The 19,842-nt window shown below is 42.2% G+C and overlaps 1 protein-coding gene across 9 annotated transcripts in view; it reads right to left on the minus strand.

The window, feature by feature from the left end:
* Positions 1–19,842, minus strand: part of LOC137421075 (DENN domain-containing protein 2D) — a 102,514-nt gene that overhangs the window by 36,086 nt on the left and 46,586 nt on the right. For all 9 annotated transcript variants that reach the window (XR_013623723.1, XR_010983253.2, XM_078779251.1 and 6 more), the window contains exon 4: positions 501–649. Coding sequence is in view for 7 of the 9 variants with exons in the window: in XM_078779251.1 (XP_078635377.1) it covers positions 501–649 (149 nt within the window). In the remaining 2 variants the exon portion in view is untranslated. The remainder of the gene's footprint in view (positions 1–500; positions 650–19,842) is intronic.

The raw sequence follows: 19,842 nt of genomic DNA on the forward strand, positions 1-19,842 counted from the left end.
ACAACAAATAAACGAATAAGACCTGAGAAGGAAATATTTTTTGGGTTTTTTTTTTTTTGAGTAGAGATATTAAACAAGGAGGTATGGGGGTGAACGACTGGGACGAAACAGAGAACGAAAATAATTGCAGCGCATTCGATGAACCGCTGAGAGAAAAACAAAACCACAAGGTCGGAGACGGTACGGTAGCCTAAGCCTACAAGTACTAGGCCTCAGAATACTCGATACGCATTAACCGATGATTGTGTATACATGTACGAAAAAGTAGCACCGAAAATTTTCCTAAAGATACGCTATAGGTACACACACCGAAAGAGAGATACAGTCTCGACAAAAACACAATTGTGAAAGATTACTTAGCTTCGAAAGCGTGAGTGCATGGAACAGCTTCGAAAAGACGTGACCTCGCCGTGATCTCCAAAAATCATTGGAGATTGATTAAAATTGATTTTAAAAACCTTGTGTGGATAATGCAAACATTAAAAACAGGTGTTATGTACCTTGGGATACTGGTAGATAATCTCTGGAGCGTAACCTCCTCCTTTCTCTCTTTCCCGTAACGATACCACGACTATGTACTGGAACATTTCTCGCTCTTTCCGACGTTCTGCAGGCTTTGTCATCATGGAATCTTCTTTCGGCACAGCACCTGCACAGCAATGTCCATTCATTTTTTAAAATCTCAGCACTGCTCCATCTACATGTGACATCAACGAGAGTATGCAAGTCATTGCTCAAACAAGTCATTGCTCAAACAAGTCATTGCTCAAACAGGTCATTGCCCAAACAGGTCATTGCTCAAACAAGTCACTGCTCAAACAAGTCACTGCTCAAACAAGTCACTGCTCAAACAAGTCACTGCTCAAACAAGTCACTGCTCAAACAAGTCACGGCCCAAACGAGTCATTGCCCAAACGAGTCATTGCCCAAACGAGTCATTGCTCAAACGAGTCATTGCTCAAACCAGTCATTGCTCAAACGAGTCACTGCTCAAACGAGTCACTGCTCAAACGAGTCACTGCTCAAACGAGTCACTGCTCAAAAGGGTCACTGCTCAAAAGAGTCATTGCTCAAATGAGTCACTGCTCAAACGAGTCACTGCTCAAACGAGTCACTGCTCAAACGAGTCACTGCTCAAACGAGTCACTGCTCAAAAGAGTCATTGCTCAAACGAGTCATTGCTCAAACGAGTCACTGCTCAAACGAGTCATTGCTCAAACGAGTCATTGCTCAAACGAGTCATTGCTCAAACGAGTCATTGCTCAAACGAGTCATTGCCCAAACGAGTCATTGCCCAAACGAGTCATTGCTCAAACGAGTCATTGCTCAAACGAGTCATTGCTCAAACGAGTCAATGCTCAAACGAGTCAATACTCAAACGAGTCACTGCTCAAACGAGTCACTGCTCAAACAAGTCACTGCTCAAACAAGTCATTGCCCAAACAAGTCATTGCCCAAACAAGTCATTGCCCAAACAGGTCATTGCCCAAACGAGTCATTGCCCAAACGAGTCATTGCCCAAACGAGTCATTGCTCAAACGAGTCATTGCTCAAACGAGTCATTGCTCAAACGAGTCATTGCTCAAACGAGTCATTGCTCAAATGAGTCATTGCTCAAACGAGTCACTGCTCAAACGAGTCATTGCTCAAACGAGTCATTGCTCAAACAAGTCACTGCTCCAACAAGTCATTGCCCAAACAAGTCATTGCTCAAACAAGTCATTGCTCAAACAAGTCATTGCTCAAACAAGTCATTGCTCAAACAAGACACTGCTCAAACAAGTCATTGCTCAAACAAGTCAATACTCAAACAAGTCAATACTCAAACGAGCCTTTGCTCAAACAAGTCACTGCTCAAACAAGTCATTGCTCAAACAAGTCAATACTCAAACGAGCCTTTGCTCAAACAAGTCATTGCTCAGTCATTGCTCAAACAAGTCATTGCTCAAACAAGTCACGGCCCAAACAAGACATTGCTCAAACAAGTCATTGCTCAAACAAGTCATTGCTCAAACAAGTCACTGCTCAAACGAGTCATTGCTCAAACAAGTCATTGCTCAAACAAGTCATTGCTCAAACAAGTCAATACTCAAACGAGCCTTTGCTCAAACGAGTCATTGCTCAAACAAGTCACTGCTCAAACAAGTCATTGCTCAAACAAGTCATTGCTCAAACAAATCATTGCTCAAACAAGTCATTGCTCAAACAAGTCATTGCTCAAACAAGTCATTGTCCTTTTTCCTTCGTAAATTAAGCATTTTGTCGTTCTTTAAAATCCATGAGGCATTGACTTAATTTGCATGTTCTTTTAAAAATCCATAATAAAGACTTTACGGGAGAGTTTCTGCTCATGCGTAAATGGAGTTCAACAGGTTGTGGTGTATTGTGGTTGTGTTGTTTCTTTCAATGTGATAAAAAAAAAAGTTAATATGCTGTGGGTGCAATACCTAAGAGAGACAATGTCACTTCCTTCTATTGGAATTATTACCCTCGCCAGAGGAGAGGGTATTGCATTCGAGTCCGTTTGTTACTTGCCGGAAAAGATTCCGGCAAGTATGTTGATCTGTTCGTTTGTTACTTGCCGGAAATTTTTTTCCGGCAAGTATGTTGATCTGTTCGTTTGTCTGTTTAGTGTTTGTTACTTGCCGGAAAAATTTTCCGGCAAGTATGTTGATCTGTTCGTTACTTGCCGGAAAATTTTTTCCGGCAAGTATGTTGATCTGTTCGTTTGTCTGTCTGTTTGTCTGTTTGTTACTTGCCGGAAAAATTTTTCCGGCAAGTATGTTGATCTGTTCGTTTGTCTGTCTGTTTGTCTGTCTGTCTGTCTGTCTGTCTGTCTGTCTGTCTGTTTGCAGCACTGCGTCTACACCGTTGCACGGCGAATCGCCAAACTTTGCACACATATTGGTCTTGCCCTGGAATAGACTGTGCCCAATTGATGACGTCATCGGTGACGTGGTTCGGCCGCCATCTTGGAAAAACTGAAAAACCTTGCACCTCTATATCTCCGAAAGTACTGAACAGAAAAAATTGAGACATGGCTCATTGTAAAGAACTCTCCATGGGGAATAAAATATGTAAATGATGACGTCATCAGTCACGTGGTTCGGTCGCCATCTTGGAAAAACGGCAAAACGTTGCGCCACTATATCTCCAAAAGTGCTGAACAGAAAAAATTGAGACATGGCTCATTGTAAAGAACTCTCCATGGGGAATAAAATATGTTAATGATGACGTCATATGTCACGTGGTCGGCCGCCATCTTGGAAAAACGGCAAAACTTTGCACCACTATATCTCCAAAAGTGCTGAACAGAAAAAATTGAGACATGGCTCATTGTAAAGAACTCTCCATGGGGAATAAAATATGTTAATGATGACGTCATCAGTCGCGTGGTCGGCCGCCATCTTGGAAAAACCGAAAAACCTAGCACCTCCATATCTCCGAAAGTGCTGAATAGAAAAAATTGAGACATGGCTCATTGTCAAGAACTCTCCATGTGGAATAAAATATGTTAATGATGACGTCATCGGTCACGTGGTGCGGCCGCCATCTTGGAAAAACGGGAAAAAAATACACCTCCATATCTCCGAAAGTGCTGAATAGAAAAAATTGAGACATGGCTCATTGGAAAGAACTCTCCAGGGGGAATAAAATAAGTTAATGATGACGTCATCGGTCACGTGGTTCGGCCGCCATCTTGGAAAATCCGAAAAACGTTGCACCTCTATCTCCAAAAGTGCTGAACAGAAAAAATTGAGACATGGCTCATTGGAAAGAACTCTCCAGGGGGAATAAAATATGTTAATGATGTCGTCATCGGTCACGTGGTTCGCCCGCCATCTTGGAAAATCCGAAAAACGTTGCACCTCTATCTCCAAAAGTGCTGAACAGAAAAAATTGAGACATGGCTCATTGTAAAGAACTCTCCATGGGGAATAAAATATGTTAATGATGATGTCATCGGTCAGGTGGTTCAGCCGCCATATTTGTCCTAAATGGCCGATAAAAAAGTAAATTCCGGCAAGTCCTCGGTCTCTGACCGATTTTTCATCTGTTTGTCTGTCTGTTTGCAGCACTGCGTCTACACCGTTGCACGTAGAATCGCCAAACTTTGCACACATATTGGTCTTGCCCAGGAATAGACTGTGCCCAATTGATGACGTCATCGGTCACGTGGTTCGGCCGCCATCTTGGAAAAACCGAAAAAATTTGCACCTCTATATCTCAAAGTACTGAACAGAAAAAATTGAGACATGGCTCATTGCAAAGAACTCCATGGGGAATAAAATATGTTAATGATGACGTCATCGGTCACGTGGTTCGGCCGCCATCTTGGAAAAAACGAAAAACTTTGCACCTCCATATCTCCGAAAGTGCTGAACAGAAAAAATTGAGACATGGCTCATTATAAAGAACTCTCGATGGAGAATAAAATATGTTAATGATGATGTCATCAGTCACGTGGTTCGGCCGCCATCTTGGAAAAACCGAAAAACCTTGCACCTCCATACCTCCGAAAGTGCTGAATAGAAAAAATTGAGACATGGCTCATTGTAAAGAACTCTCAATGGGGACTAAAATATATAAATGATGACGTCATAGGTCACGTGGTTCGGCCGCCATCTTGGAAAAACTGAAAAACTTAGAACCTCTATATCTCCAAAAGTGCTGATTACAAAAAATTGAGACATTGCTCATTGAAAAGAACTCTCCATGGGGAATAAAATATGTTAAGGATGACGTCATCAGTCACGTGGTTCGGCCGCCATCTTGGAAAAACCGAAAAACAGCACCTCTGTATCTCCAAAAGTTATGGATAGAAAAAATTGAGACATGGCTCATTGTAAAGAACTCTCCATAGAGAATAAAAGATGTTATTGATGACGTCATCAGTCACGTGGTTCGGCCGCCATCTTGGAAAAACGGAAAAATTTTGCACCTCCATATCTCCGAAAGTGCTGAACAGAACAAATTGAGCATGGCTCATTGTAAAGAACTCTCCATGCAGAATAAAATATGTTAATGATGACGTCATCAGTCACGTGGTTCGGCCGCCATCTTGGAAAAACCGAAAAATTTTGCACCTCCATATCTCCGAAAGTACTGAATAGAAAAAATTGAGACATGGCTCATTGCAAAGAACTCTCCATGGAGAATAAAATATGTTAATGATGACGTCATGGGTCACGTGGTTCGGCCGCCATCTTGGAAAAGCCGAAAAACTTTGCACCTCCATATCTCCGAAAGTGCTGAATAGAAAAAATTGAGACATGGCTCATTGTAAAGAACTCTCCATGGGGAATAAAATATGTTCATGACGTCATCAGTAACGTGGTTAGGCCGCCATCTTGGAAAAGCCGAAAAACTTTGCACCTCCATATCTCCGAAAGTGCTGAATAGAAAAAATTGAGACATGGCTCATTGTAAAGAACTCTCCATGGGGAATAAAATATGTTCATGACGTCATCAGTCACGTGGTTAGGCCGCCATCTTGGAAAAAACGAAAAACGTTGCACCTCCATATCTCCGAAAGTGCTCAATAGAAAAAATTGAGACATGGCTCATTGTAAAGAACTCTCCATAGGGAATAAAATATGTTAATGATGACGTCATCGGTCACGTGGTTCGGCCGCCATATTTGTCCTAAATGGCCGATAAAAAAGTACATTCCGGCAAGTCCTCGGTCTCTGACCGATTTTTCATCTGTTTGTCTGTCTGTTTGCAGCACTTCGTCTACACCGTTGCACGGGGAATCGCCAAACTTTGCACACATATTCGTCTTGCCCTGGAATAGACTGTGCCCAATTGATGACGTCATCGGTGACGTGGTTCGGCCGCCATCTTGGAAAAACGGCAAAACGTTGCGCCACTATATCTCCAAAAGTGCTGAACAGAAAAAATTGAGACATGGCTCATTGTAAAGAACTCTCCATGGGGAATAAAATATGTTAATGATGACGTCATATGTCACGTGGTCGGCCGCCATCTTGGAAAAACGGTAAAACTTTGCACCACTATATCTCCAAAAGTGCTGAACAGAAAAAATTGAGACATGGCTCATTGTAAAGAACTCTCCATGGGGAATAAAATATGTTAATGATGACGTCATCAGTCGCGTGGTCGGCCGCCATCTTGGAAAAACGGCAAAACTGTGCACCACTATATCTCCAAATGTGCTGAACAGAAAAAATTGAGACATGGCTCATTGTAAAGAACTCTCAATGGGGAATAAAATATGTTAATGATGACGTCATATGTCACGTGGTTCGGCCGCCATCTTGGAAAAAGCGAAAAAATTTGCACCTCCATATCTCTGAAAGTGCTGAATAGAAAAAATTGAGACATGGCTCATTGTAAAGAACTCTCCATGGGGAATAAAATATGTTAATGATGACATCATAGGTCACGTGGTTCGGCCGCCATCTTGGAAAAACCGAAAAACGTAGCACCTCCATATCTCCAAAAGTGCTGAATCGAAAAAGTTGAGACATGGCTCATTGTAAAGAACTCTCCATGGGGAATAAAATATGTTAATGATGACGTCATCGGTCACGTGGTTCGGTCGCCATCTTGGAAAAACGGCAAAACGTTGCGCCACTATATCTCCAAAAGTGCTGAACAGAAAAAATTGAGACATGGCTCATTGTAAAGAACTCTCCATGGGGAATAAAATATGTAAATGATGACGTCATCAGTCACGTGGTTCGGTCGCCATCTTGGAAAAACGGCAAAACGTTGCGCCACTATATCTCCAAAAGTGCTGAACAGAAAAAATTGAGACATGGCTCATTGTAAAGAACTCTCCATGGGGAATAAAATATGTTAATGATGACGTCATATGTCACGTGGTCGGCCGCCATCTTGGAAAAACGGCAAAACTTTGCACCACTATATCTCCAAAAGTGCTGAACAGAAAAAATTGAGACATGGCTCATTGTAAAGAACTCTCCATGGGGAATAAAATATGTTAATGATGACGTCATCAGTCGCGTGGTCGGCCGCCATCTTGGAAAAACCGAAAAACCTAGCACCTCCATATCTCCGAAAGTGCTGAATAGAAAAAATTGAGACATGGCTCATTGTCAAGAACTCTCCATGTGGAATAAAATATGTTAATGATGACGTCATCGGTCACGTGGTGCGGCCGCCATCTTGGAAAAACGGGGAAAAAAATCACCTCCATATCTCCGAAAGTGCTGAATAGAAAAAATTGAGACATGGCTCATTGGAAAGAACTCTCCAGGGGGAATAAAATATGTTAATGATGACGTCATCGGTCACGTGGTTCGGCCGCCATCTTGGAAAATCCGAAAAACGTTGCACCTCTATCTCCAAAAGTGCTGAACAGAAAAAATTGAGACATGGCTCATTGGAAAGAACTCTCCAGGGGGAATAAAATATGTTAATGATGACCATCGGTCACGTGGTTCCGCCGCCATATTTATCCTAAATGGTCGATAAAAGTACATTCCGGCAAGTCCTCGGTCTCTGACCGATTTTTCATTTGTTTGTCTGTTTGTCTGTCTGTCTGTCTGTTTGCAGCACTGCGTCTACACCGTTGCACGTAGAATCGCCAAACTTTGCACACATATTGGTCTTGCCCTGGAATAGACTGTGCCCAATTGATGACGTCATCGGTGACGTGGTTCGGCCGCCATCTTGGAAAAACCGAAAAACTTTGCACCTCTATATCTCCGAAAGTACTGAACAGAAAAAATTGACATGGCTCATTGTAAAGAACTCTCCATGGGGTATAAAATATGTTAATGATGACGTCATATGTCACGTGGTCGGCCGCCATTTTGGAAAACGGCAAAACTTTGCACCACTATATCTCCAAAAGTGCTGAACAGAAAAAATTGAGACATGGCTCATTGTAAAGAACTCTCCATGGGGAATACAATATGTTAATGATGATGTCATTGGTCACGTGGTTCGGCCGCCATCTTGGAAAAACCGAAAAACTCTGCACCTCCACATCTCCAAAAGTCCTGAATAGAAAAATTGAGGCATGGCTCATTGTAAAGAACTCTCCATGGGGAATAAAATATGTTAATGATGACGTCATCAGTCACGTGGTCGGCCGCCATCTTGGAAAAACCGAAAAACTTAGCACCTCCATATCTCCGAAAGTGCTGAATAGAAAAAATTGACCCATGGCTCATTGTAAAGAACTCTCCATGGGGGATAAAATATGTTAATGATGATGTCATCGGTCACGTGGTTCGGCCGCCATCTTGGAAAAACCGAAAAACTCTGCACCTCCACATCTCCAAAAGTCCTGAATAGAAAAAATTGAGGTATGGCTCATTGTAAAGAACTCTCCATGGGGAATAAAATATGTTAATGATGACATCATCGGTCACGTGGTCGGCCGCCATCTTGGAAAAACGGCAAAACTTTGCACCACTATATCTCCAAAAGTGCTGAACAGAAAAAATTGAGACATGGCTCATTGTAAAGAACTCTCCATGGGGAATAAAAGATGTTAATGATGACGTCATATGTCACGTGGTTCGGCCGCCACCTTGGAAAAACCGAAAATTTTTGCACCTCCATATCTCTGAAAGTGCTGAATAGAAAAAGTTGAGACACGGGTCTTTGTAAAGAACTCTCCATGGGGAATAATATATGTTAATGATGACGTCATCGGTCACGTGGTTCGGCCACCATATTTGTCCTAAATGGCTGATAAAAAAGTACATTCCGGCAAGTCCTCGGTCTCTGACCGATTTTTCATCTGTCTGTCTGTCTGTCTGTCTGTTTGTCTGTCTGTCTGTTTGCAGCACTGCGTCTACACCGTTGCACGTAGAATCGCCAAACTTTGCACACATATTGGTCTTGCCCTGGAATAGACTGTGCCCAATTGATGACGTCATCGGTGACGTGGTTCGGCCGCCATCTTGGAAAAACCGAAAAACTTTGCACCTCTATATCTCCGAAAGTACTGAACAGAAAAAATTGACATGGCTCATTGTAAAGAACTCTCCATGGGGTATAAAATATGTTAATGATGACGTCATATGTCACGTGGTCGGCCGCCATTTTGGAAAACGGCAAAACTTTGCACCACTATATCTCCAAAAGTGCTGAACAGAAAAAATTGAGACATGGCTCATTGTAAAGAACTCTCCATGGGGAATACAATATGTTAATGATGATGTCATTGGTCACGTGGTTCGGCCGCCATCTTGGAAAAACCGAAAAACTCTGCACCTCCACATCTCCAAAAGTCCTGAATAGAAAAATTGAGGCATGGCTCATTGTAAAGAACTCTCCATGGGGAATAAAATATGTTAATGATGACGTCATCAGCCACGTGGTCGGCCGCCATCTTGGAAAAACCGAAAAACTTAGCACCTCCATATCTCCGAAAGTGCTGAATAGAAAAAATTGACCCATGGCTCATTGTAAAGAACTCTCCATGGGGAATAAAATATGTTAATGATGATGTCATCGGTCACGTGGTTCGGCCGCCATCTTGGAAAAACCGAAAAACTCTGCACCTCCACATCTCCAAAAGTCCTGAATAGAAAAAATTGAGGTATGGCTCATTGTAAAGAACTCTCCATGGGGAATAAAATATGTTAATGATGACATCATCGGTCACGTGGTCGGCCGCCATCTTGGAAAAACGGCAAAACTTTGCACCACTATATCTCCAAAAGTGCTGAACAGAAAAAATTGAGACATGGCTCATTGTAAAGAACTCTCCATGGGGAATAAAAGATGTTAATGATGACGTCATATGTCACGTGGTTCGGCCGCCACCTTGGAAAAACCGAAAATTTTTGCACCTCCATATCTCTGAAAGTGCTGAATAGAAAAAGTTGAGACACGGGTCTTTGTAAAGAACTCTCCATGGGGAATAATATATGTTAATGATGACGTCATCGGTCACGTGGTTCGGCCACCATATTTGTCCTAAATGGCTGATAAAAAAGTACATTCCGGCAAGTCCTCGGTCTCTGACCGATTTTTCATCTGTCTGTCTGTCTGTCTGTCTGTTTGTCTGTCTGTCTGTTTGCAGCACTGCGTCTACACCGTTGCACGTAGAATCGCCAAACTTTGCACACATATTGGTCTTGCCCTGGAATAGACTGTGCCCAATTGATGACGTCATCGGTCACGTGGTTCGGCCGCCATCTTGGAAAAACCGAAAAACCTTGCACCTCCATATCTCCGAAAGTACTGAACAGGAAAAATTGAGACATGGCTCATTGTAAAGAACTCTCCATGGGGAATACAATATGTTAATGATGACGTCATCAGTCACGTGGTTCGGCCGCCATCTTGGAAAAACCGAAAAAATTTGCACCGCTACATCTCCGAAAGAACTGAACAGAAAAAATTGAGACATGGCTCATTGTAAAGAACTCTATGGGGAATAAAATATGTTAATGATGACGTCATCAGTCACGTGGTCGGCCGCCATCTTGGAAAAACGGCAAAACTTTGCACCACTATATCTCCAAAAGTGCTGAACAGAAAAAATTGAGACATGGCTCATTGTAAAGAACTCTCCATGGGGAATAAAATATGTTAATGATGATGTCATATGTCACGTGGTCGGCCGCCATCTTGGAAAAACGGCAAAACTTTGCACCACTATATCTCCAAAAGTGCTGAACAGACAAAATTGAGACATGGCTCATTGGAAAGAACTCTCCATGGGGAATAAAATATGTTAATGATGTCATATGTCACGTGGTCGGCCGCCATCTTGGAAAAACCGAAAAACTTAGCACCTCCATATCTCCGAAAGTGCTGAATAGAAAAAATTGAGACATGGCTCATTGGAAAGAACTCTCCATGGGGAATAAAATATGTTAATAATGACGTCATAGGTCACGTGGTTCGGCCGCCATCTTGGAAAAACCGTAAAACCTAGCACCTCCATATCTCTGAAAGTGCTGAATAGAAAAAATTGAGACATGACTCATTGTAAAGAACTCTCCATGGGGAATAAAATATGTTAATAATGACGTCATAGGTCACGTGGTTCGGCCGCCATCTTGGAAAAACCGTAAAACCTAGCACCTCCATATCTGTGAAAGTGCTCAACAGAAAAAATTGAGACATGGCTCATTGTAAAGAACTCTCCATGGGGAATCAAATATGGTAATAATGACGTCATCGGTCACGTGGTTTAGCCGCCATCTTGGAAAAACCTAGCACCTCCAGATCTCCAAAAGTGCTGAATAGAAAAAATTGAGACATGGCTCATTGTAAAGAACTCTCCATGGGGAATAAAATATGTTAATGATGACGTCATCGTTCACGTGTTTCGGCCGCCATATTTGTCCTAAATGGCCGATAAAAAGTAAATTCCGGCAAGTCCTCTGTCTCTGACCGATTTTTCATTTGTTACTTGCCGGAAAAAATTTTCCGGCAAGTATGTTGATCTGTTCGTTACTTGCCGGAAATTCTTTTCCGGCAAGTATGTTGATCTGTTCCTTTGTCTGTTTGTTACTTGCCGGAAAAATTTTCCGGCAAGTATGTTGATCTGTTCGTTTGTTTGTCTGTTTGTCTGTTTGTCTGTTTGTCTGTTTGTCTGTCTGTTTGTCTGTCTGTTTGCAGCACTGCGTCTACACCGTTGCACGGAGAATCGCCAAACTTTGCACACATATTGGTCTTGCCCTGGAATAGACTGTGCCCAATTGATGACGTCATCGGTGACGTGGTTCGGCCGCCATCTTGGAAAAACCGAAAAACTTTGCACTTCTATATCTCCGAAAGTACTGAACAGAAAAAATTGAGACATGGCTCATTGTAAAGAACTCTAGATGGGGAATAAAATATGTTAATGATGACGTCATTGGTCACGTGGTTCGGCCGCCATCTTGGAAAAACCGCAAAACTTTCTATATGTAGAATCTTTCTATACGTAGAATAGCCAAACTTTGCACACTTATTTGGCTTGCCCTCTAATATACTGTGCCCAAATGATGACGTCATCGGTCACGTGGTTCGGCCGCCATCTTTGAAAAAATTTGCACCTCCATATCTCCGAAAGTGCTGAATAGAAAAAATTGAGACATGGCTCATTGTAAAGAACTGTCCATGGGGAATAAAATATGTTAATGATGACATCAGTCACGTGGTTCGGCGGCCATCTTGGAAAAACCGAAAAAAAATTGCACCTCTATATCTCCGAAAGTACTGAACAGAAAAAATTGCTACATGGCTCATTGTAAAGAACTCTCCATGGGGAATAAAATAAGTAAATGATGACGTCATCAGTCACGTGGTTCGGTCGCCATCTTGGAAAAACGGCAAAACTTTGCACCACGAAATCTCCAAAAGTGCTGAACAGAAAAAATTGAGACATGGCTCATTGTAAAGAACTCTCCATGCAGAATAAAATAGGTTAATGATGACGTCATATGTCACGTGGTCGGCCGCCATCTTGGAAAAACGGCAAAACTTTGCACCTCCATATCTCTGAAAGTACTGAATAGAAAAAATTGAGACACGGCTCATTGTAAAGAACTCTCCATGGGGAATAAAATATGTTAATGATGACGTCACCGGTCACGTGGTGGGCTGCCATCTTGGAAAAACGGCAAAACTTTGCACCACGAAATCTCCAAAAGTGCTGAACAGAAAAAATTGAGACATGGCTCATTGTAAAGAACTCCCCATGGGGAATAAAATATGTTAATGATGATGTCATATGTCACGTGGTTCGGCCGCCATCTTGGAAAAACGGCAAAACTTTGCACCTCCATATCTCTGAAAGTACTGAATAGAAAAAATTGAGACATGGCTCATTGTAAAGAACTCTCCATGTGGAATAAAAAATGTTAATGATGACGTCATCGGTCACGTGGTTCGGCCGCCATCTTGGAAAAGCTTTGCACCTCTATATCTCCAAAAGTGCTGAACAGAAAAAATTGAGACATGGCTCATTGTAAAGAACTCTCCATGGGGAATAAAATATGTAAATGATGACGTCATCAGTCACGTGGTTCGGTCGCCATCTTGGAAAAACGGCAAAACGTTGCGCCACTATATCTCCAAAAGTGCTGAACAGAAAAAATTGAGACATGGCTCATTGTAAAGAACTCTCCATGGGGAATAAAATATGTTAATGATGACGTCATATGTCACGTGGTCGGCCGCCATCTTGGAAAAACGGCAAAACTTTGCACCACTATATCTCCAAAAGTGCTGAACAGAAAAAATTGAGACATGGCTCATTGTAAAGAACTCTCCATGGGGAATAAAATATGTTAATGATGACGTCATCAGTCGCGTGGTCGGCCGCCATCTTGGAAAAACCGAAAAACCTAGCACCTCCATATCTCCGAAAGTGCTGAATAGAAAAAATTGAGACATGGCTCATTGTCAAGAACTCTCCATGTGGAATAAAATATGTTAATGATGACGTCATCGGTCACGTGGTGCGGCCGCCATCTTGGAAAAACGGGGAAAAAAATCACCTCCATATCTCCGAAAGTGCTGAATAGAAAAAATTGAGACATGGCTCATTGGAAAGAACTCTCCAGGGGGAATAAAATATGTTAATGATGACGTCATCGGTCACGTGGTTCGGCCGCCATCTTGGAAAATCCGAAAAACGTTGCACCTCTATCTCCAAAAGTGCTGAACAGAAAAAATTGAGACATGGCTCATTGGAAAGAACTCTCCAGGGGGAATAAAATATGTTAATGATGACCATCGGTCACGTGGTTCCGCCGCCATATTTATCCTAAATGGTCGATAAAAGTACATTCCGGCAAGTCCTCGGTCTCTGACCGATTTTTCATTTGTTTGTCTGTTTGTCTGTCTGTCTGTCTGTTTGCAGCACTGCGTCTACACCGTTGCACGTAGAATCGCCAAACTTTGCACACATATTGGTCTTGCCCTGGAATAGACTGTGCCCAATTGATGACGTCATCGGTGACGTGGTTCGGCCGCCATCTTGGAAAAACCGAAAAACTTTGCACCTCTATATCTCCGAAAGTACTGAACAGAAAAAATTGACATGGCTCATTGTAAAGAACTCTCCATGGGGTATAAAATATGTTAATGATGACGTCATATGTCACGTGGTCGGCCGCCATTTTGGAAAACGGCAAAACTTTGCACCACTATATCTCCAAAAGTGCTGAACAGAAAAAATTGAGACATGGCTCATTGTAAAGAACTCTCCATGGGGAATACAATATGTTAATGATGATGTCATTGGTCACGTGGTTCGGCCGCCATCTTGGAAAAACCGAAAAACTCTGCACCTCCACATCTCCAAAAGTCCTGAATAGAAAAATTGAGGCATGGCTCATTGTAAAGAACTCTCCATGGGGAATAAAATATGTTAATGATGACGTCATCAGTCACGTGGTCGGCCGCCATCTTGGAAAAACCGAAAAACTTAGCACCTCCATATCTCCGAAAGTGCTGAATAGAAAAAATTGACCCATGGCTCATTGTAAAGAACTCTCCATGGGGGATAAAATATGTTAATGATGATGTCATCGGTCACGTGGTTCGGCCGCCATCTTGGAAAAACCGAAAAACTCTGCACCTCCACATCTCCAAAAGTCCTGAATAGAAAAAATTGAGGTATGGCTCATTGTAAAGAACTCTCCATGGGGAATAAAATATGTTAATGATGACATCATCGGTCACGTGGTCGGCCGCCATCTTGGAAAAACGGCAAAACTTTGCACCACTATATCTCCAAAAGTGCTGAACAGAAAAAATTGAGACATGGCTCATTGTAAAGAACTCTCCATGGGGAATAAAAGATGTTAATGATGACGTCATATGTCACGTGGTTCGGCCGCCACCTTGGAAAAACCGAAAATTTTTGCACCTCCATATCTCTGAAAGTGCTGAATAGAAAAAGTTGAGACACGGGTCTTTGTAAAGAACTCTCCATGGGGAATAATATATGTTAATGATGACGTCATCGGTCACGTGGTTCGGCCACCATATTTGTCCTAAATGGCTGATAAAAAAGTACATTCCGGCAAGTCCTCGGTCTCTGACCGATTTTTCATCTGTCTGTCTGTCTGTCTGTCTGTTTGTCTGTCTGTCTGTTTGCAGCACTGCGTCTACACCGTTGCACGTAGAATCGCCAAACTTTGCACACATATTGGTCTTGCCCTGGAATAGACTGTGCCCAATTGATGACGTCATCGGTGACGTGGTTCGGCCGCCATCTTGGAAAAACCGAAAAACTTTGCACCTCTATATCTCCGAAAGTACTGAACAGAAAAAATTGACATGGCTCATTGTAAAGAACTCTCCATGGGGTATAAAATATGTTAATGATGACGTCATATGTCACGTGGTCGGCCGCCATTTTGGAAAACGGCAAAACTTTGCACCACTATATCTCCAAAAGTGCTGAACAGAAAAAATTGAGACATGGCTCATTGTAAAGAACTCTCCATGGGGAATACAATATGTTAATGATGATGTCATTGGTCACGTGGTTCGGCCGCCATCTTGGAAAAACCGAAAAACTCTGCACCTCCACATCTCCAAAAGTCCTGAATAGAAAAATTGAGGCATGGCTCATTGTAAAGAACTCTCCATGGGGAATAAAATATGTTAATGATGACGTCATCAGCCACGTGGTCGGCCGCCATCTTGGAAAAACCGAAAAACTTAGCACCTCCATATCTCCGAAAGTGCTGAATAGAAAAAATTGACCCATGGCTCATTGTAAAGAACTCTCCATGGGGAATAAAATATGTTAATGATGATGTCATCGGTCACGTGGTTCGGCCGCCATCTTGGAAAAACCGAAAAACTCTGCACCTCCACATCTCCAAAAGTCCTGAATAGAAAAAATTGAGGTATGGCTCATTGTAAAGAACTCTCCATGGGGAATAAAATATGTTAATGATGACATCATCGGTCACGTGGTCGGCCGCCATCTTGGAAAAACGGCAAAACTTTGCACCACTATATCTCCAAAAGTGCTGAACAGAAAAAATTGAGACATGGCTCATTGTAAAGAACTCTCCATGGGGAATAAAAGATGTTAATGATGACGTCATATGTCACGTGGTTCGGCCGCCACCTTGGAAAAACCGAAAATTTTTGCACCTCCATATCTCTGAAAGTGCTGAATAGAAAAAGTTGAGACACGGGTCTTTGTAAAGAACTCTCCATGGGGAATAATATATGTTAATGATGACGTCATCGGTCACGTGGTTCGGCCACCATATTTGTCCTAAATGGCTGATAAAAAAGTACATTCCGGCAAGTCCTCGGTCTCTGACCGATTTTTCATCTGTCTGTCTGTCTGTCTGTCTGTTTGTCTGTCTGTCTGTTTGCAGCACTGCGTCTACACCGTTGCACGTAGAATCGCCAAACTTTGCACACATATTGGTCTTGCCCTGGAATAGACTGTGCCCAATTGATGACGTCATCGGTCACGTGGTTCGGCCGCCATCTTGGAAAAACCGAAAAACCTTGCACCTCCATATCTCCGAAAGTACTGAACAGGAAAAATTGAGACATGGCTCATTGTAAAGAACTCTCCATGGGGAATACAATATGTTAATGATGACGTCATCAGTCACGTGGTTCGGCCGCCATCTTGGAAAAACCGAAAAAATTTGCACCGCTACATCTCCGAAAGAACTGAACAGAAAAAATTGAGACATGGCTCATTGTAAAGAACTCTATGGGGAATAAAATATGTTAATGATGACGTCATCAGTCACGTGGTCGGCCGCCATCTTGGAAAAACGGCAAAACTTTGCACCACTATATCTCCAAAAGTGCTGAACAGAAAAAATTGAGACATGGCTCATTGTAAAGAACTCTCCATGGGGAATAAAATATGTTAATGATGATGTCATATGTCACGTGGTCGGCCGCCATCTTGGAAAAACGGCAAAACTTTGCACCACTATATCTCCAAAAGTGCTGAACAGACAAAATTGAGACATGGCTCATTGGAAAGAACTCTCCATGGGGAATAAAATATGTTAATGATGTCATATGTCACGTGGTCGGCCGCCATCTTGGAAAAACCGAAAAACTTAGCACCTCCATATCTCCGAAAGTGCTGAATAGAAAAAATTGAGACATGGCTCATTGGAAAGAACTCTCCATGGGGAATAAAATATGTTAATAATGACGTCATAGGTCACGTGGTTCGGCCGCCATCTTGGAAAAACCGTAAAACCTAGCACCTCCATATCTCTGAAAGTGCTGAATAGAAAAAATTGAGACATGACTCATTGTAAAGAACTCTCCATGGGGAATAAAATATGTTAATAATGACGTCATAGGTCACGTGGTTCGGCCGCCATCTTGGAAAAACCGTAAAACCTAGCACCTCCATATCTGTGAAAGTGCTCAACAGAAAAAATTGAGACATGGCTCATTGTAAAGAACTCTCCATGGGGAATCAAATATGGTAATAATGACGTCATCGGTCACGTGGTTTAGCCGCCATCTTGGAAAAACCTAGCACCTCCAGATCTCCAAAAGTGCTGAATAGAAAAAATTGAGACATGGCTCATTGTAAAGAACTCTCCATGGGGAATAAAATATGTTAATGATGACGTCATCGTTCACGTGTTTCGGCCGCCATATTTGTCCTAAATGGCCGATAAAAAGTAAATTCCGGCAAGTCCTCTGTCTCTGACCGATTTTTCATTTGTTACTTGCCGGAAAAAATTTTCCGGCAAGTATGTTGATCTGTTCGTTACTTGCCGGAAATTCTTTTCCGGCAAGTATGTTGATCTGTTCCTTTGTCTGTTTGTTACTTGCCGGAAAAATTTTCCGGCAAGTATGTTGATCTGTTCGTTTGTTTGTCTGTTTGTCTGTTTGTCTGTTTGTCTGTTTGTCTGTCTGTTTGTCTGTCTGTTTGCAGCACTGCGTCTACACCGTTGCACGGAGAATCGCCAAACTTTGCACACATATTGGTCTTGCCCTGGAATAGACTGTGCCCAATTGATGACGTCATCGGTGACGTGGTTCGGCCGCCATCTTGGAAAAACCGAAAAACTTTGCACTTCTATATCTCCGAAAGTACTGAACAGAAAAAATTGAGACATGGCTCATTGTAAAGAACTCTAGATGGGGAATAAAATATGTTAATGATGACGTCATTGGTCACGTGGTTCGGCCGCCATCTTGGAAAAACCGCAAAACTTTCTATATGTAGAATCTTTCTATACGTAGAATAGCCAAACTTTGCACACTTATTTGGCTTGCCCTCTAATATACTGTGCCCAAATGATGACGTCATCGGTCACGTGGTTCGGCCGCCATCTTTGAAAAAATTTGCACCTCCATATCTCCGAAAGTGCTGAATAGAAAAAATTGAGACATGGCTCATTGTAAAGAACTGTCCATGGGGAATAAAATATGTTAATGATGACATCAGTCACGTGGTTCGGCGGCCATCTTGGAAAAACCGAAAAAAAATTGCACCTCTATATCTCCGAAAGTACTGAACAGAAAAAATTGCTACATGGCTCATTGTAAAGAACTCTCCATGGGGAATAAAATAAGTAAATGATGACGTCATCAGTCACGTGGTTCGGTCGCCATCTTGGAAAAACGGCAAAACGTTGCGCCACTATATCTCCAAAAGTGCTGAACAGAAAAAATTGAGACATGGCTCATTGTAAAGAACTCTCCATGGGGAATAAAATATGTTAATGATGACATCATCAGTCACGTGGTCGGCCGCCATCTTGGAAAAACGGCAAAACTTTGCACCACGAAATCTCCAAAAGTGCTGAACAGAAAAAATTGAGACATGGCTCATTGTAAAGAACTCTCCATGCAGAATAAAATAGGTTAATGATGACGTCATATGTCACGTGGTCGGCCGCCATCTTGGAAAAACGGCAAAACTTTGCACCTCCATATCTCTGAAAGTACTGAATAGAAAAAATTGAGACACGGCTCATTGTAATGAACTCTCCATGGGGAATAAAATATGTTAATGATGACGTCACCGGTCACGTGGTGGGCTGCCATCTTGGAAAAACGGCAAAACTTTGCACCACGAAATCTCCAAAAGTGCTGAACAGAAAAAATTGAGACATGGCTCATTGTAAAGAACTCCCCATGGGGAATAAAATATGTTAATGATGATGTCATATGTCACGTGGTTCGGCCGCCATCTTGGAAAAACGGCAAAACTTTGCACCTCCATATCTCTGAAAGTACTGAATAGAAAAAATTGAGACATGGCTCATTGTAAAGAACTCTCCATGTGGAATAAAAAATGTTAATGATGACGTCATCGGTCACGTGGTTCGGCCGCCATCTTGGAAAAGCTTTGCACCTCTATATCTCCGAAAGTGCTGAACAGAAAAAATTGAGACATGGCTCATTGGAAAGAAATGTCCATGGGGCATAAAATATGTTAATGATGACGTCATAGGTCACGTGGTTCGGCCGCCATCTTGGAAAAACCGAAAAACTTTACACCTCCATATCTCCGAAAGTGCTGAACAGAAAAAGTTGAGACATGGCTCATTGTAAATATCTCTCCATGGGGAATAAAATATGTTACTGATGACGTCATCAGTCACGTGGTTCGGCCGCCATCTTGGAAAAACCGAAAAACTTTGCACCTCCATATCTCCGAAAGTGCTGAATAGAAAAAATTGAGACATGGCTCATTGTAAAGAACTCTCCATGGGGAATAAAATATGTTAATGATGATATCATCGGTCACGTGGTTCGGCCGCCATCTTGGAAAAACCGAAAAACTTAGCACCTCTATGTGTCCAAAAGTGCTGAATAGAAAAAATTGAGACATGGCTCATTGTAAAGAATCCTCCATGGGGAATAAAATATGTTAATGATGACGTCATCGGTCACGTGGTTCAGCCGCCATCTTGG

This window comes from Myxine glutinosa, chromosome 1 (genome assembly GCF_964187855.1).
Source record: "Myxine glutinosa chromosome 1, kmMyxGlut1.1, whole genome shotgun sequence".
Lineage (NCBI taxonomy): Eukaryota > Metazoa > Chordata > Myxini > Myxiniformes > Myxinidae > Myxine > Myxine glutinosa.